The sequence below is a fragment of the Camelus ferus genome, chromosome 2 (assembly GCF_009834535.1).
Source record: "Camelus ferus isolate YT-003-E chromosome 2, BCGSAC_Cfer_1.0, whole genome shotgun sequence".
Lineage (NCBI taxonomy): Eukaryota > Metazoa > Chordata > Mammalia > Artiodactyla > Camelidae > Camelus > Camelus ferus.
In genome coordinates this window covers 18,600,520-18,618,140 of record NC_045697.1, presented here as the reverse complement: position 1 = coordinate 18,618,140, position 17,621 = coordinate 18,600,520, and the positions used below count along the sequence as shown (strand labels likewise).

Genomic DNA, 17,621 nt, shown 5'->3' with positions numbered 1-17,621 from the left:
GAAGACCATCCGTCGGCAGAAAGAGCAATTACGTTAGAGCTGAGAAGGTGCTTACTTTGAACACAGGGTAATAGTTACATGATTTATTATACTAGCAATTATAATAATGCTAGTGTTCTGGAGAGACTTAAATGGTAGAGTTAGGGCTCAAACACAGTGGAAAATATTCAGGAAGGGAAAGTTTTGAAAAAATCTTCAAGTAAAAAATTGACACTGAAACAAAGAAAAAGGGGAAAATTTCAAAGCACCACCAAAGTCGGTTTCGTAAAAGTAAAAATGAGAAAGAGCCTCTGTGGATAATCTTTACTTGTTCCAAAACTGAGATAAGAGGCACCTTCATTTTCAATACGGAAGCAAGAACTTGTTTGTTGCTTCTTAGCTGCTCAATGTGTTTCCTGGTTTTATTTGGGCAGCAAGCATGTTGCTATGATCAGCTTGTATAAAATGGTTTTTAAATGCTCATACGCTCCTCTGATCAATGGCTTTTAATAGTACTTTGGAGATTGTTTCAGTTTCCTTTGCTTCTGTCATAACTTACCACAAACTTAGAGGTTTAAACCATCAAAAATGTATTATTTTACAGTTCAAGAGGTCAGAAGCCTGACATGGGTCTCATGTAGCTAAAATCAAAATGCTGGCAGGGTTGTGTTCCTTTCTGAGCGCTCAAGGGGAGGATCTGTTTTCTTGCCTTTTCTGGCTTCTAGAGGCTGCCTGCATGCCTTGGCTGGTGGCTCCTTCCTCCATTTTCAAAGTCAGCAATCACGTCACTCTGACCTCTCATTCTATCGTCACATCTCCTCTAACATTCATTCTCCTGCCTCCCCTTTCACTTATAAGGCCCCTAGTGATAATGTTTTGCCCACCTGGATAACCCAGGATATTTTTGTAATCTCAAGAGCCTTAAATTCATCAATCTGCCAAGTCCCTCCGGCCATGTATTCACAAGTTCTGGAGATTAGGACATGGGCATCTTTGTGAGAGGGATGAATTATTCTGCCTACCACTGTGGTTGTTATTATGCAATAATAGTGGTTAATTATGGAATGGAAGTAATAAATGGAGTCATGTGCCAGCAATATGTGTGAGTTAACCTGAGCTCTGGGCACATGCATCCTGAGTCTGCACATGGCCTCCCCCAACTGCCCGTCCTGTGGCCTCTGAGTGTCTATTTCCTTATCTGGTCATAGGAATAGTAACCAGACCCACCTCACGAAGTTGCTGTAAGGACCAATTAAGTGCTAGCATATGTCAGGAACTTTGAATAACGACTGGCACATAGTAAGTGCTTATTAAAATAGTGGCCATTACTATCCAATGGATGGGTATTTATAATCCTTTTTTCCCCTGTGGTTGAATTTAGTTATTAATGGCAACATTTGTGTGTGTGTGTGTGTGTGTGTGTGTTTGTTAGGAGAATTTGTGTTTAAGAAAAGTCTGATTCCTTATTCCTAGGACTTGTCTTTAAAGAGCTGTGAAAAAAAGCACCCCCTGACAACAGCTGAGTTGTCCAGGCCAGTTAACAATGCTAACTCTTAACAGATGCAACTAGAATATTTTCTGGGGTTACTAAGATTTCCATGATACATTACATAAAACCGGCAGATAGAAATTTTAGGTTCTGTTTTTCAGACACTGTGTGTGCCATGAGGCAGTTAGAACTGATGTTATAAGATCATATATGTATTTCCTTCCTCGTGTGAATAAACACTTGGATTTTTGATATGTGCTGGCCTGACTTGTTTTAATAGTATAAAGATACATATCATTTTCATATTAAGTGATATCATTAAACCGAAGAATTTGAGCACGAGGCTAATGAAATTAATAAAATTTTTTCCTGATATTTAAACATAATTCTTATTTAATTATTCCCCAAACCACATCTCAGAGTTAGATGAGTACATTCATGCCACTTAAGGAAAGGATATTATGCCTTCTGTCATATTTCTAACTCCATAAATAATAATTTTAGCAAAATAGTATGTCATTTTATTGCAAATCAAGTAATGAGAAACAGCATTATTATCCTATTTTACATTTTTGCTAAATTAATTCTATCAAATCCACATCAATGTAAACTTGGCTGCTTTTCAGGAATCTATTTTACAGGATGACTTCCATCATTTATTTTTCAGTGGTTTTTATAATATTCTCCAGAATGAACATTAAGACACTTACTATAACTGAAAAATAAAGTCACACTTTTAAAAATAAGAAATACATCTAATTTGGCCAATTGGTTTGACAATTGGTTTATATGCAGGAACATTTTTCATCCGTTGAAAGAGCCAGATCTGAAGCGCCAAGATTTTGACAAAATTTTATCTAAGCCACACAACAAGATAAAAGCCTTAAAGTGGTTCTACTCTAAAAGATGAATGGAAAGAAATGTTTTGACTTTCTCAACTCTTACTGAGACAAGTTTAACAAAAATTCATTTTTAGGAGTATTAGAGTGAAAAAATTTTGAAGTCTGCTGACTTCGTTTCTGAGTGGCCGTTAGCAGTTCTGTGAAAGCTAGTGGCCATGCCTGGACTCGTGTATCCTGCCGGACCACTTCTTGATTTGTTTCTGAAGGACTGCTCAGCCCTGACCTCAGTGTGTCTCACCCAGATTCATTCTGCAGGGATGAGAGCGTCAAATTTGCAGGGCACGATCGACCTTCAGATTACGCTGCTTAATTTGATTAAACATGATTATTTTCTCAAAGTGTATTTATCAAACACACAGATAGCACTTACTATGTACCAAACACTGTTCTAATTGGTTTATAAATAGTAACTCATTTCAACCTCATAAAAAACCCTGTTGGGTAATTACTGTGATTATCCCCATTTTACAGATGAGGAAACTAAGGCACAGAGAGAATAAGGAACTTGCTAAAGGTGGCTGCTAAAGCCAATAAGTGGTGGAGCCAGGACTTCTTATACATTGTTTTTTTTTTTTTTTCAGAGGAGCAGAAAGATTCTATCCTCAGTCCCCAAGGTGGACCACCATCAGACTACCTTCTCCCCAACAGTCTTGGTAGCTCATGCTCTGTTTTCTGTACCCAATACTTGTCCGGATTACAAGTACATCAGATTTGCCTGTGAGAATCCAAAGAATCCCATTCTGAGATGCAATAGAATTGAATTGCAATGGTCTGTTTATTGACGCTGGCTTCCATAGCCATGAATCATCATATAAATAAATGTCTTCTTCAGACAGGAAGGCTCTGTAATTAGTATCACAGGTCACTAGTAAAAGGCATCAACCACCCCCCTCCCAAAACTATTTTTTCCTGGCCTCCTCCAGACGAGCTCATAACTCCAGTTTCAGAGGCTTGGAGTGGGCAAAGTGCTCTTACAGTTTCCTTTACATCAGTGAGGAAAACAAATTACCCTGACAGCGTAGTTAAGGGGAGAAACCGTTTTTCTGCCATCTGCCTCTGCCTTCCAAATGACTTCCATTGGGCTTGCCATTTGACACAGGCAGAGGGTGTCAAAAGAGGTTGCAAGAACTTTGAAAGTGAAAAATATCTTAGGAAGTTTGCCACTTTGCAAAAGGAAAACTGCTTTAAAAATACAACCCCCTCCTGAAAAAAATCCAATCCCCCAAACAACATAACTATCTAAAAAAAAAAGTTCTGCATTTATAGATAGATCGGTATCTACCACCATGCTTTCCTGCAAGTGAAAATTACTTTGGGGCGTCTCTGGGACATTTCAGTGTCCTTAATATTATAGAGGGCACTGAAGAGCTGTGAGTCAATCCTCACTCCAACTTGTTATGAGGATTTTTAAAAGCATCATGGACTAGAAGTCTGGTAAGAAGGATGCAGGAATCCACCAACAAGCCTTAAATCTATTAGAAAAATCTCCCCAAACCTCATTAATTCTAACCCCCCCCAATGAATAAATTGCTTTCTAGTTTTCTGAGTTCTTGGGTGCATCAGGAGATAGAACTGAAGTGAATAACAAGTTTTGGTTTAAAAAGAGCTATACCACTGTCAGGGCCTATTCGTGGCATTGGAGAGACATCTCTGTGTGTAATGGGGGAGATGGTCATGAATATGACCCTGTGCTCCAGTTCTTCCCTGTCCCCTGCTTTGTAAAACGGAATTAAGTAATAGAAAATAGAGAGGTGGAGGAGAAGGGTAGGAAAAGAGGGTATGTCTTTGCTAACCTTTGTGTGAGAGGAGCAGTGAAGCAGCAGCATTGAGCTTGGGAGGACCTGGGAGGTATGAGTGTTGCTGGGAGATTGTGAATTGGTCCTTTCCAATTTTGTTTTGAAAGATGCAAACCAGAAGTCTATATTTTGCACCTCCAATGGCTATTTTGACTGTGTTTCTTTGGATGTGACCTTGTGGCTGATATTGGACAGCTCATCTGGAGTTAGAGCTGCAGAAAAATCAGGAGAGGAATCTTAACAATAATTAATAACACACTTGCCACTGATAAGTGTTTAGTGTTCCAGAGCCGAGATGGTTACTGCTCATGTTGGGCTGTTTTCGTTCTGAAGAAAATGGGGAGATGTGAACAGATGACTTCATTGCTATGGTCTGAATTTGTCCCCCCGCCAAACTCATGTTACATCCTAACCCCCCAGATAAATGTATTAGGAAGTGGTCTGTTTCCAGACCAGTGAGGTTTTGAGGATTAAATGAGACCTGGGAAACTCATTTATTCTAGCATGTTCCACATTATAGATACTCGGCAAATGTTTATTAATTCAGAATTACAGATTAAATTATGAATGTAAATACATTTTTGTTGAAGTAGTCAAGGGGCCCTAAAATGTTTTAAATGGGTATAATACATTAAAAACACATTAATTATTTTGAACCCCCTTGGAAAGCTGGTTTAAAAATACAAGAGGAATGTTTGATCAGTCTTTTTAAAACATTAAGTTGAACAAATGTGTTTTGATGAAATTGCTGTGGGTTCCAACGGTGCTGGGCTCTCTCTGTTTTCCCCCAGTCAGCACAGTGATGCTGTTTTATTTCTTAAATAAGGATTTGAGGCCTTACTCTGTGCAGAGCTGTATGTCCAACTCGGTAAAATGCTAATTTCCAACTACTGGATAGGACCTTATAGTTTACAAAGTGCTTCCACACACATTGTTTCATCTGAGCCTTACCATATCCTGCAGTGTAGACAAGGTACATTAGCTGACTTTTTATGAATTAGGAGCAAAATGATTTAACGTCTTGTTTAAGGTCCCACGTCTAATAAATGGTCTTGGCAGCATTTAAACTCAGGGCTTCTGACTCTCCAAGTCCTATGCTCTTTCTGCATCACCATGTGTTATGGGCTGAACTTTGGCCCCCAAATTTCATACGTTGAAGTCCTAACCCCCAGTAACTCAGAATGTGACTGTGTTTGGAGACAGGGCTTTTACAGGGGAAGTAAGTTTAAATGAGGCCATTAGGGTGGGCTCTAATCCAATCTGACTGGTGTCCTTTTAAGAAGAGGAAGGTGAGACACCAGTGGAAAGGTTGCATGAGGACACAGGGAGAAGGTGGCTGTCTGCAAGCCAAGGGGAGAAACCTCAGGAGAAACCAAACCTGCCGACACCTTGATCTTGGACTTCTAGACTCCAAAACTGTGAGAAGTAAGTTTGCGTTAAGCCACTCAGTCTGTGGAATTTTGTTAGCAGTAGCCTAACAAGGCACCCGTCTTATTCCTGAACATCAATGGCTCCCACTGAGTGTAAATAAATTCTAATTCCTTAGACCGGCATTTAATACTAAGACTCCTGTGACTGTCTCCAGCCTACTAACCTCACTTCATTAGAACTTCTTACACATTTAGCATCATCTCTACCTCTCTGGTGATATTGTTTCCTTCCTGTATCTAGGGGTTGAACTATTTCTGGTTCTTTGAGGCCAAGATCAAATACCATCTCCCTGACCTTTCTCATTTACTTTGCTTCTAGGAATCTCTTACTTAAAGTTAGGAGAACACACAGCCTCTGGAAACAGATGACCTGGGTTTTGAGTGCCAGCTCTGCTACTCATGCTGTGTGACCTTGGGCAAGTTACTTAACCTCTCTGAACCTCATCCTCTCTCCTATGCATGGGAATAGCAGTAGTATCGTCACACAGAAGTTGGGAAGAATAAGTAAGACAGTGAGCCAGTAAAGCCCATTGTGAGTGTCCCTACTTCCCTGGCATCGTAAAAGTCCAATATACATACTTTATTTTCTTATTATTAACATTTTCAGTAATTTTTATTTTCATTTAATTCTTCAAAAAAATTTCTGTATGATTTCATAATATTTTATCTGTGCTAATGTAAAAGCACTTAGGTCTTTTTATAACATTTTAAATTTGGTTGAAAATTCTGATTACAGAAGTAATGCATGCTCACAGCAAAAATTTTCATAAAAAAAGAAAAACAAAGATGTATCAACTTCCATCTTTTTTCTATATATAAATGCAGAATTTCAAAACAAAAATGTGATCAGAGTAAACATATGGCTGGTATAAAGTACTTTTATTCAAAAGGGTAGGTATGTGTCCATATTAACAAATACAGTCTGCATCAGAGGTTCACCTGGGTGGCTTGTCCTGTTTCAGTCTATAGGTATGTTTTGTTTAGTATTCATGGTTAAAAAATTTTAGCAAACAAACAAAAAAAATCAGGATAGTTTACAGAAAAGTCACATTCTCCTGCTTTGGAAAATCTGAAGGTCTAGTCATACTGGGCCTGCGTTCCAGGAAGCCAGTTACTGGCTAGAACTTCTGTTCCAGTACTTTTACGTTGTACTCCTGGCCCATGTAGATCCCTGGTTTATATCACCATCCGTGATGGGTGTGTAGCATTTTCTGGCTGTTTGTAAACACATCAGATCTCCTCACCCAGAATAGGCAATGTGAGGGCAGGACCTATTCTATTTTCTCTCTTAACCCTTAGATCCTCAGTGCTTCCTACTACTCAGCTCTTAATAACTATGTGACACAAATAAGTGAATGAACGGACTCCTGCGTGACCTTTTGCATATCCACACCATTCTAGGAGTGTATGGAGGATTCTGGACCCCATTGGAGCATCAGGCTTCTTCTGTCCCTGACTGTGACTCCCACAGCTGGACCCAAAGTGGGGCTCCATCCACCATGGTAACTTTGGGGAACCTGATGTCTTTCTTCCTGGAGAATCCTTAAGAACTTTTAAAAGGCACTATGTAATAATTGCTTCACTTCCCACCCAAATGCGGCCAACTGTGAAGCAGAAGATGACAGCTCTTAAACAGCACCAGTCAGCCTTTTAAAACATCTAGGGTTGGAAGAGAGTAAAGAAAAAGAAGTCTGCCATCATCTACCAGTGGTTGCGATGGCTTTTTTGTTTCTCTTCACTGTCTTTTAAGCAATGCAAGTGTCTTTTAGGCGCCATGGGGTGCACCCTGCATGAGTTTTCTGTGGGTGTTGGCTCTCAAATTAGAAGCTGGATTCAGGGACAGCTGGAAGGCTTCCTTGCTGCTCCACCCTGCAGGCTGCACGTGAGGCCCAACCACAAGATGCGAGGCGGGCCCTTTTAATCCTACACTGAGCCTTGGCTTCCAAAACCTGATCCTCCAAAATTTGGACTTATATAACTTATTTGTTTATTTTTAAGCCAGCCCTGTCCAAGCTGAGAACACTTAAGACTCCCTTTTAGAGGAAATTTGGAACCAAACATTATCATTAACTAAATCAGCAAGCAATGGTTCAGTAAAAACACCAAGCGGCACAATTCTGAGGACTTTCATCGTCCCCTTCCCGGTGGAATTACATCGTGTGGTGGTTTCTCTGAGAATCGTCCCCGGGACTCTCTCTCTCTCGCTCTTCCCCTCTGTCTCTCTCTTGCTCTTCCCCTCTGTCTCTCTCTTGCTCTCTTTCTGTCTCTCTGTCTCTCTCTTGTAAACCATGGCCTGAGTTTAAGGAGCGGGGCGCAGAGACTTCTTGCTCGCGTAGGAGCCTGTTTCATTTGACAAAGGACCAGGTTGTCCTTGTTCTATAATCACTGGCCGTGGTTCTCCAGCTAGCTCAGTGGATGGGGCCTCTGGAAGACACAGTGCCCTTTGGAGAACATGGCAAAGCAGAAAACACGATAAGACACATGTCTTTGTAACAGATCGAATGCTGTTTTATATTAGATTCTAGACATGAGGCTACAGGTGCCAAGGGTCTGATAAAAATGTCTGTGAAGAAGATGCTCTCTGCTATGCTATTTCTAGAAGGGAAAACATTCTACATGCTTACCAAGAGGGGAATAGGTAAATAAACTAGGACTATTTTCAATACATCCATTAAAGATTCATCAAAAGATTCTTTGGAGAGTCTTTAATGAGGTTGAGAGAAGTGGCTATGGTTTGTTAGATTAGAAAAAAAAGTGGAAATAGAGTCATGTGAAGTATGAGGCCAACTACATTTACTATATAGTCAGAAATCCTTAGGAAATACACCACAATTTTAGGACAGGTTATAGTTCTGCATGATGGAATTATAGGTTGTTTTTATTGTTTCTTTATGCTTTTCAGCATTTTCAAGTGTTTCCACAATGAGCATTTATTATTTTGATCATCAGAAAATAATGATGATAAGTAGCCAATTTTCTTGGTGGCGGCAGATTGGGGTCCACATTTTCTAACAATATCATGTTTTTTTTCTTTACTACTCTCCATCCTCCCAAGGCTCATCCAGTGAGGATCCAGAGGAAAAGACTGGGACTTAAGCTGAGGAGGATAAGACGGTCCCCTCTGCACAGAGACAGCGATTTCCCTTGGGACTGGGAGGTTTGTGAGCATCTACGAGCTGCATGTGTTCTGTCTGGATTTCTGCCTACAGATTCATAAAGCGTCACTCATTTAAGAAGGAAACGAGGCTGAAGGAACTTTGCATCTATTGACTGACCTCATCTTTGGGTGAGAAAGAGTTCTGGTGGGACTCACCTTCCCTCTTAGCTCCATAGCCTCTGCTCCCCTGAAACCATGTTGATGGAAGTGCAGACAGATATTTTCAAGGCAGCCTGGTTCAGGCAAGGTGACTGGACTGCACATGCTGAGCTTTGAAGGGTGTCTGGCCAAGAGGGGACTGGTTTATTCCTTGGGCCAGCCAATTCCTTCAGGCCTGCGGGTTTCTGCCATGTGTTAAATGGATGTAACACGACTTGAAACTTCTCTTGGCGCTGTGTCCCATGACTTCATCTACCACTGCCTATACGCATGGGGTGAAGTGCTCCCTCTGGGCGTTGAAGGGCAGTGTTGGAGGAGGACTTGAGCTGGGAGTGAGGAACAAGTCTTAGGATCATTTTAGGAAAGCAGCAGTGTCTTTTAGCTGCCAAGCATGGCGATAATTCAGTTCACTACATTCACCAACTGTTGATTGATTGTCTACATTTTGAGCAAGGCATCCAAGAATCCCCCAAACTCCTTAGAAAATGCCTCAGTTTCCTCCACTGGCATCCCATCTATATCTTTGGTTTAAGTCTTGACTCCCTGTGTGGTGTGGAACCAGCACTGGTCTTGAAATCTGTGGGTCTGGATTGAAATCTCATCTCTACTCTGTGACTTGCAAGCACTGTGGCTTCAAGCAAGTTGCTTAATTTCTCGAAGCCTCATTTCCCCCACATTTAAAGTAAGAATAAAAATGCCAGCCTCATGGGGTTGTGTTTGAGGAGGGTTGCTAAAGTTAACAAAAATATAGATAGCTAGTTAAATTGGAGTGCCAGACAAACAAGTACTTTTTTAGTATCAGTGTGCCCTCAGTATTGCACAAGACATATTAATTACTAAAAAATTGCTTGTTTTTTTATCTGACATTCCAATTGAATGGGGTGTCCTTCATTGTACCTGACAACACTTTCAGCCTATTCTTGAGGCTGAAATAAAGGGGTTTGTCTGAAAGCTCCTGCTGTGGCTCTCCCCATGAGGCCCCACAATTAATTGCTTTCTTTTCCACGGCAGGGGAAATAGAGACTCTGATGAGGTTGGTGGAAGGAAGGTGAGGATGCTCAGAGAGAGAAGGACATCTCCATGGGAGGAATAAGGGGAGAGAAGACACAAAGAGGCTGATATGAGATAAACTGCTGCTTAACAGACATGTTTAAAGGCCCCAGCAAACAGTGTCCCTTGGTCCTGTGCGCCTTTAACACGCTCCGTTTGCTCTCTGCAAGCCTGACAGTGGACGTGACACCATGGGGCCACAAGGCGCTCAGATGGGGATGCTGAGCCCAGGGAAACCCCGTCTGGGCACGACCATTCATAGGCTTCAAAGGCCAACTGTTGTGTCAGACGGCGGGACTTTCCTGGAGGTGATTTTTACAAAGAAGGGGTAAAGGGGACGGGGTGCCCCAGAGACCTCACTGCAGCTCGGGGGAAACCCGGGGTGTGAGCTGACACAGGTCTGTCCTTCTGCTCCCTTTTCATGTCTCCTCTGCACAGTCTCCCCCAAACTGGAATCCCCTCTAACTTCAGCTCCAGGCTCATGGGGTGGAGACGGACCAGCAGCAGGTCCACTCTCTGGCCTTCATGTGCACCGCCCGCTGCTCCCGCGTCCCCAGAACCTCAGGGTGTAATTTTCCTTCTCTGAGCATCTGAGTGCTGGGTGAGGAGCTCAGCTGTCATCGGCTTCAGGGAATTTTTCCACCAGGATTCAAACTGGGGCCAAAAAAGCATGGGCACGCGGAAGGCATTCTGTCTACTATTCCAATATGCTTTTCTCTGTAGTTGGGGCATTAGAAAATATTGCCAGTATCCAGAGGCCTAGGGTAAAGTTTTGAATTTCATCACAGTGAGAAAACACACGAAGGGAGGCCATCTCTTACTACATTTCCTAATCCCTGTCATGTTTCTCCCCCTTTTAAAAATTTAGACATTAAATAGTATATAACATTAAGAAAAATGAAACGAATTCAAGCCAGGCCCAATGCAAAAGAGGAAAAAATAAAAAGAAAAGAAAAAGAAAAATTCAAAGGGACACCCCAATCTGTTGGTCTGGTCCTCACTCTGGACCACAGTCAGCTTGTTACTTTTATTTTGAGAAAAGACGTAACATCTGACCATTACTTACTAGTTTTCTTTAACTTAATTTACTTTCCAAAATTTTTTATTCATCCTAAGAAAGTATATCTTTAAAATCTAGGGTTTGATGTGCTATATATATTTCCCCCAATATATGAAGATAAATATATGCTATTAAAATTTTAAAATGTTCATCTGTGTATCACTTAAAACTCTTTCAATTTGACTTCATGAAGTTGCTTGACGCCAGAGTCTTATCACTCAGTTAACAACAGCCAGTTGAGTGAGACGTTTACTCCATTTTGAGACGTGGACTTTGCGTGTATTAGCTCATTAGTCTTCCCAGGAACTCTATAAAGAAGGTGTTTTTATTGGCCCCATTTTACAGATAAAAGAAACTGAGACCAAAAAGGTAAAGTCAAGGTCATATTGCTGGTAAATGAAAGTCAGATTCAAACCAGAGCAGCCTGAGTTCAGAGTCCATGCAATCACCCCCTCCCTAACCACTTAGGAAAAAAACACAGGTATTGATCCCACCGCTCGCCAGGAAAAAAGCAGGCAACAGTTCTGTTGAAGAAAGAGTTCATTCAGAATGAAAAGGTAAGAGCGTCCTTTCCGTAACTTCTAATGCCTTGCATGCAGTTCCCAACTTGCAGAGGGGCTGGATTCCAAAACTTGATTTAAAAGCAGTTTCGCTGTCCTCTTGCTCTGTGCCCCAAGGCATTCTGTACACACCTCTCCTGTTACACTCAGCACGTTGTCTCTTAGTTGCTTACACATCTCTCTCCCCCAGGGCTCTGGCTGCTCCAGGCCAGAGACTTTGCCTTACATTTCCTTTCGTGTTCCCAGCACCCAGCACAGTGCGGAGACCCAAAGTGTACACATGTTGTATTAAATTACAAGTCATTTGTTTGGAACTCAGCACACATTTCCCAAAAGAAACGCATTACAAGTGGGAGTGGAAGCATTATGTTTCCAACCAGCCCACAAGAGTTTATTTAACCTTTCTAGTAGTCTACCAAGAACACTAATAAGTTATCTGGAACCGTGGGTAGGGCAACAGGTAGGTAGGGAACAAGATAGAATCTTCCTCCCCCTTTCCTGGGTCAGACCTAGATGAAATTTCATGTGGGTCAGAATTCATCTTCGACTCTCTCCAAACTGCTCTTTTTGCTACATCTCCCGTCTACGGGCGTCACTGTCTCCAGGCTTCCTACTCAATACCCAGCTGTGGTCCCTTGCCTGGGTCTTCCCTGTTCTCCTACTATTCTCCTACATAACCTACTTGAGACCTACTTGCCAGTCACGTTTCCCTGAATGCAGGTGAGCACAGCTGATTTTCCACAAGAAACATTCTGATTGAGTTAATTCTTATTAACCTGTGAGTGACAGCCTCTACTATCCCTCCACCTCCATTTCATCGCCCCTCCCTCCCCAGCCTGTCCTCCACCCCAGTGCTAAGCACAGGACTGTGTACAGCACAGAAGTTAAGATGATAGGATTTGGAGACAGACCTAGTCTTGAATCCGGGTTCTACTTCTGAGTTATGTGGCCGAGGAAAAGTAATTTACCTTCTCTAAGCCTCACTTCTCTTATCAGCAAAATGGGAATAATTGTGGTTAATAAGAGAGCTAATACTTCAGAAACACTCAGTGTTATACCACTTATCAGTCACAGAGCTAAGGACGTTTAGTTCATTAATTCACTTTATCCTCTCAATAACCCCATGAGACAGGTCCTTTTATTATTGACTGTAATAAAGGAGAGTGATTCATGAAAGAGATTCCTAATGGTAAATTAATGGTTATTTATTCTCTGCCTTCCTGCTTCCCAAAAGGCTTTGAGGCCAAATGCAACAATGGCAGAATTTCTGGCGGCATGGATGGGAGAGGACAGTCATGCCCGGGAGTAGATTTTTCAGGGCAAAGGAAGTGGGGGGTGGGGTGGGGCTGGGAGTGCTGGGGAGAAGCAGAGGTGGGGGGGGGCGCCTGTTGCCAGATCACTGGGGATTGAAAAGGTATCCTGAGAATCCATTCCCTGCTGTGGTTCCTGTTTCCACAGCTTCTTCCTTTCCTCCGCCTCTGAATGTGCCGAATCTGCAAGTGGTCCAAGTTTTTTTCTAACCCCTTTCTTTCTTTTTTAATTTTTTCACACAGCCCATGGCAGCTGCAAGTTGGTGGGGGCCGGGCGGATGGCAGCAGCTGTCTGTATGTATGCGGTCTCTGTAGTCTTTCTTTGTGAGGCAGGGGCTGTCTGTATATATCACGAGCTACCACCTGGCAAGACATTTAGTTCCATCTATGTTGTGTAAATGTTTCCTGGATGATATCATACATGCATAAGGATGGGAGGAACTTCAAGATGTGGATTTCCAGCCCCTCACTGCCCTACGCTGGAACATCCTAGGGGGATTTTACCCTCTCACTAAGCAGTCAGCTTTAAATTTGCTCCGCAGTCCTTCCCATTGCCCCGAAGCAGAGATTTGAAAGCCAGGGGGGTATGCATCTGAACAGAAGCAACAGTCGTGGAACACACTGAGCAGGTGGCCGGCTCACCCCTGAGCCCCCTCAGTGGTGTCCTGGTGATTGAGTAACTTCACTTCTCTGGATCTCAGCTTCTTCTTCTGTCAGACGTGGAGGGTGGGCTGCACTATTCCTGGTCCCTCCTGAGCGTTAGGACTCTCCGATAAATTACCCAGGACAGATGGCTGCTCATCCTTTGTGATATCCCCCCAGGGGGCGGACAGTCCACCGTGACCCTTGTAAGCCTGTTCAAAGGTTTCTCCATCCTTAAAACTGAGAAATTTCCCCTTATGCTAACTGCAAATTTCTTGGAATTTGAAGGTTTTTTTTTTTTTATTGTTTTGGTTGTCATTTTTATCAGGACTTCTGAAAATATAGATAGAACTCTACTCTGTATTCCTATTTCAGTGATATTTTTGTACATATAGTGACATGTCTTTTTAAAGTTTTCAAAGAATTAATAGCAGTGAAAATCTATTTTTTATGACATTTATATTTAAAAGATATTTCACATATACCTTTTATTAGAATCTTAAGCTAAAAATAAGAAGGTAAATTCTATTCGTTTTTATAAGTGAAGAGATTCAGGATGAATAAACCTCAATTCCTTCAACAATATTTCTTCCTACAGTTACTAAGTGAAAGAGTCGGGACTCAAACCCAGGCCTTTACTCAGAGTCTAGTGCTCAGGTCACAAGAATTCATACTTAATTTAAACCAGCACCGCCAGCCAACATACGAGATCCGACTGCCTGAGTTTCTGCTGTGTTCTGGGTGTCTTACTAGGTGCTTCGCATACAGCAAACATTTCAAATTCTTGAAACAACTATGCAACGAGAGTATTATCACCCTCAGTTGAGAGATGGAAAAAAATGGAAGTTTGGCGAGATTGAGTATTAAGGAGTTTCCTGATGGCTGTGTGCTGAATGCAAAATTCAAACCCAAGCCCATCTTTTTCTTGGTGCTATCTTTCACTTAAATACGCATTGTCTAAAACAAGGCCCATTATAATTTAATCTTCAGGATTTTTTAAGGTCACACGAATTATAGTTCCATGGAAGTACAGTTAACAGAAATGCTTGACTGGTGGAATTCCATTCAGCCGACTCGAGCCTCACTTAGTTACTTTTAATTTTTCCTGTTGTGAAATACTCTGCTTCTTGGTCTTTCTTTTCTGAGGTTTTTCTCTATTCTTTCAAAAATATGTTTTTACTCCTTTTTTTCCCTGGGTCCTGTTAAAATGTCTCTACTTCACATTTAAGAGATTGGCATTTAAAGGGAGCATGGTAGGGGGAGGGTGTAGCTCAGTGGTAGAGTGCATGCTTAGCATGTATGAGGTCCTGGGTTCAATCCCCAGTACCTCCATTCACAATAAATAAATAAAATAAACCTAATCACTTCCCCCTCAAAAAAAGTAAATAAAAATAAAGTGAGCATGGTATTCTTAATTAGAACTTGGATGATCTCCAGTAGAAGAATGGGGTTTTCGCTTGTCTTTTCCTTCCCAAATTCCAGGTTGCATGTTCCAAGATCATTTTAAGTTTATTCACAATCCATTTTCCTGACGATTTACCTAGCTAACCCTTGCCCATTTTGTATCTGCATAGCTCACTGCCTATTCTTCAACACTCTAACTTCATCTATGAAATGGGGATACTGTGTACAATGTGGGGAGTATAGCCAATAATTATATAGTAGCCTTGTATAGGAACAAATGGTAACTAGACTTATCACAATGATCATTTTGAAACATATAGAAATATTGAATCACTGTGTTGAGTAACGGAAACTAACATTGCATTGTAGGTCAATTATACTTCAAAAATAAACAAACACAGAGAAAAAGAGATCAGATTTGTGGTTACTGAAGGCAGGGGGTTGGGGGCAGGGGGACTTGCATGAAGGAAGTCAAAAGGTACAGACTTCCAGCTATAAGGTAAATGAGTACTAGGGATGTAATGCACAACATGACCAATATAATTAACACTGCTGCACGTTATATATGAAAGTTGTTAAGAGAGTAAATCCTTAGAGTTCTCATCACAAGGAAATCTTTTTTTTTTTTTTCCTATTTCTTTAAAGTTGCATCTGTATGAGAAGATGGATGTTCATTGAACTTATTGTGGTCATCATTTCATGATATATGCCGGTCAGATCATCATGCTTCACCCCATAAACTCGTAGAGCACTGTTTGTCAATTACATATCAGTAAAACTGGAGGGAAAAAAACCAAGGGATGGGGATAATGATTCCTGTCCTTTCTACATTTCACAGATTTGGTGATGTTCAAACAAACAACGTGCGGGGAAATCACTTGGAAAAGTATAAAGAACCATGGGCACAGAGAATTATAGTATATTTTGCTTTAGAAAAACTTAAACTGTAGAAATGGAGCTAAACAACAGGGATTGTTCGGGGAGGAGAAGATTTGGATGTTCTGGATTTATTTGTTTGCTATATGTCATGTATACTAATTATATAAAATAATTTAATATGTTATTAAATAATTTTAAAGGAAGGGCTTTATATGCATTATTTAGAGTAATGCCCTTTTCAGACCATAGCCTGACGTGGGTAAGTGTTGCTTAGACACAGGATTGATGCCTTCTGGTTTTTTGTCTGTAGATTCTTGGCTGTTCTACAAACCCCACACCTGGTATTGTTACGCCTCGTGTCAGCCCTCTCTTGCAGAAGTTCCCATATTTTCCAGTATAAGGAAATATTTTCTAAATATTAACTCTTTTTGTGCAGTTCCATGATGACAATGAACTCTGGCATCCATTGAGAAAATGCTCAAGGGCAACAAGGACATTACAAATTCAGTAAAATCTCTAAATGGATTCACATTTAGTTTATTACAACTGCATCCATATAAATACAAAATATGCAGACATGTCTGAGACACTCTTCCATCAGGCATGTATATGACACTCAGGAAATATTTGTCAAATAAATGCATGGATAAGAAGAGAATATAAATATGCAGGCAATGCTTCTGATATATGTGGATATTTTTGACTTTTTTTTCATAAATTCATTCCCAACCCCTGCCCTGGTGACCAGAGCTCAGAGCTTGGAAACTCCTTGGATAGCTTACCAAAGACCCAGTATACAGTAGGCACTCTCCAGTCATGTACTGAACATACGTATGAATGAATGCTACTCTTGTCTCTTAATTAGATTACAATTTGGAGGACAGCAAGGACATTGCAGGCCCTTGGGCGTCCCCAGCAGAACCCAACACTGTGCAAAGAGAGAGCTGCCTGCTTCCAAATAAACTAGGAACTTGATCCGTGTTACCTACCAACAGATGCATGTCTGGAAGACCTTATTGAAAAGGAAACATTTAAAATTTAAAATACCTAGAAGGAATAGAGTTGTCTTTGATTCTAGAACATTCCTTGTGTTTCCCTGTGAGAGTAAGTGAAAGAAAGGACAGAGTAAGAGAAGCATGAGGAGAAGGGGAAGGGCCCACGAAGCAGTGCTGTTGGCTGTGAGGACGGGAGAGCATCTCATTAGGGGCATAGAAACCTCATCTCTTGAAGCCCGCCTCAGTCTCTGCTGAGTAACCTGAGGCCTCCTCAGAGAGAAGGCGATGTACCCAGCACGCTCCCGGGTGGAGATGAACGGGCAGAGGAGAGAGTTCGCTGCGTCTTGAAGTGGCAGTGCAAAAGCAATTTACTTATTCATAGATCATAAACTAAAACATATTAGGTATTTTATGGGCAGTGTGACATCGAGAATTCATTAGAGGATTCACTCACCTCAACAATGCTGGGTAGAGCAGTCTGATCATCTTGGAGAGAAACTCTTAATATGGGTTCTTTTTGGAGGCTCGGGTACAGAAAGAGACAGCCTTGTGCACCCTGAATCTGGTGCCCACTTCACCTTGCAACAAAGGAAGTGAAAGTGTCAAAATGAAGAGAAGAAAGTCAACATTCTCTCTGAGGGGAAAAATGCAGACATAAGCTTTTTTTTTTTTTTGGTGGGGTGGCGTGTTCGGAAGTGCTTTGATTACAGAGGATATCTGTAAAGGCAAATAAGAAATCATCTTTTTTTTATTTCTCCTTTTTCCCTGGGCTTGTCCTGAAATCTGAGGCCTGATTTTTATGTAAGAGT

General features: G+C 41.3%; 1 protein-coding gene across 2 annotated transcripts in view; it reads right to left on the bottom strand.

Annotated features, from left to right (window-relative positions):
• RBPJ (recombination signal binding protein for immunoglobulin kappa J region) overlaps window positions 1-17,411 on the bottom strand; it is a 203,255-nt gene extending 185,844 nt beyond the window's left edge. Inside the window, exon 1 of one of the 2 annotated variants that reach the window (XM_014562195.2) lies at window positions 17,267-17,411. In XM_014562195.2, the coding sequence (XP_014417681.1) occupies window positions 17,267-17,298 (32 nt within the window). In that variant the 5' untranslated portion in view covers window positions 17,299-17,411. The remainder of the gene's footprint in view (window positions 1-17,266) is intronic. The other variant, XM_014562198.2, reaches the window with a different exon arrangement.
• Between the last annotated feature and the right edge of the window lie 210 nt (window positions 17,412-17,621).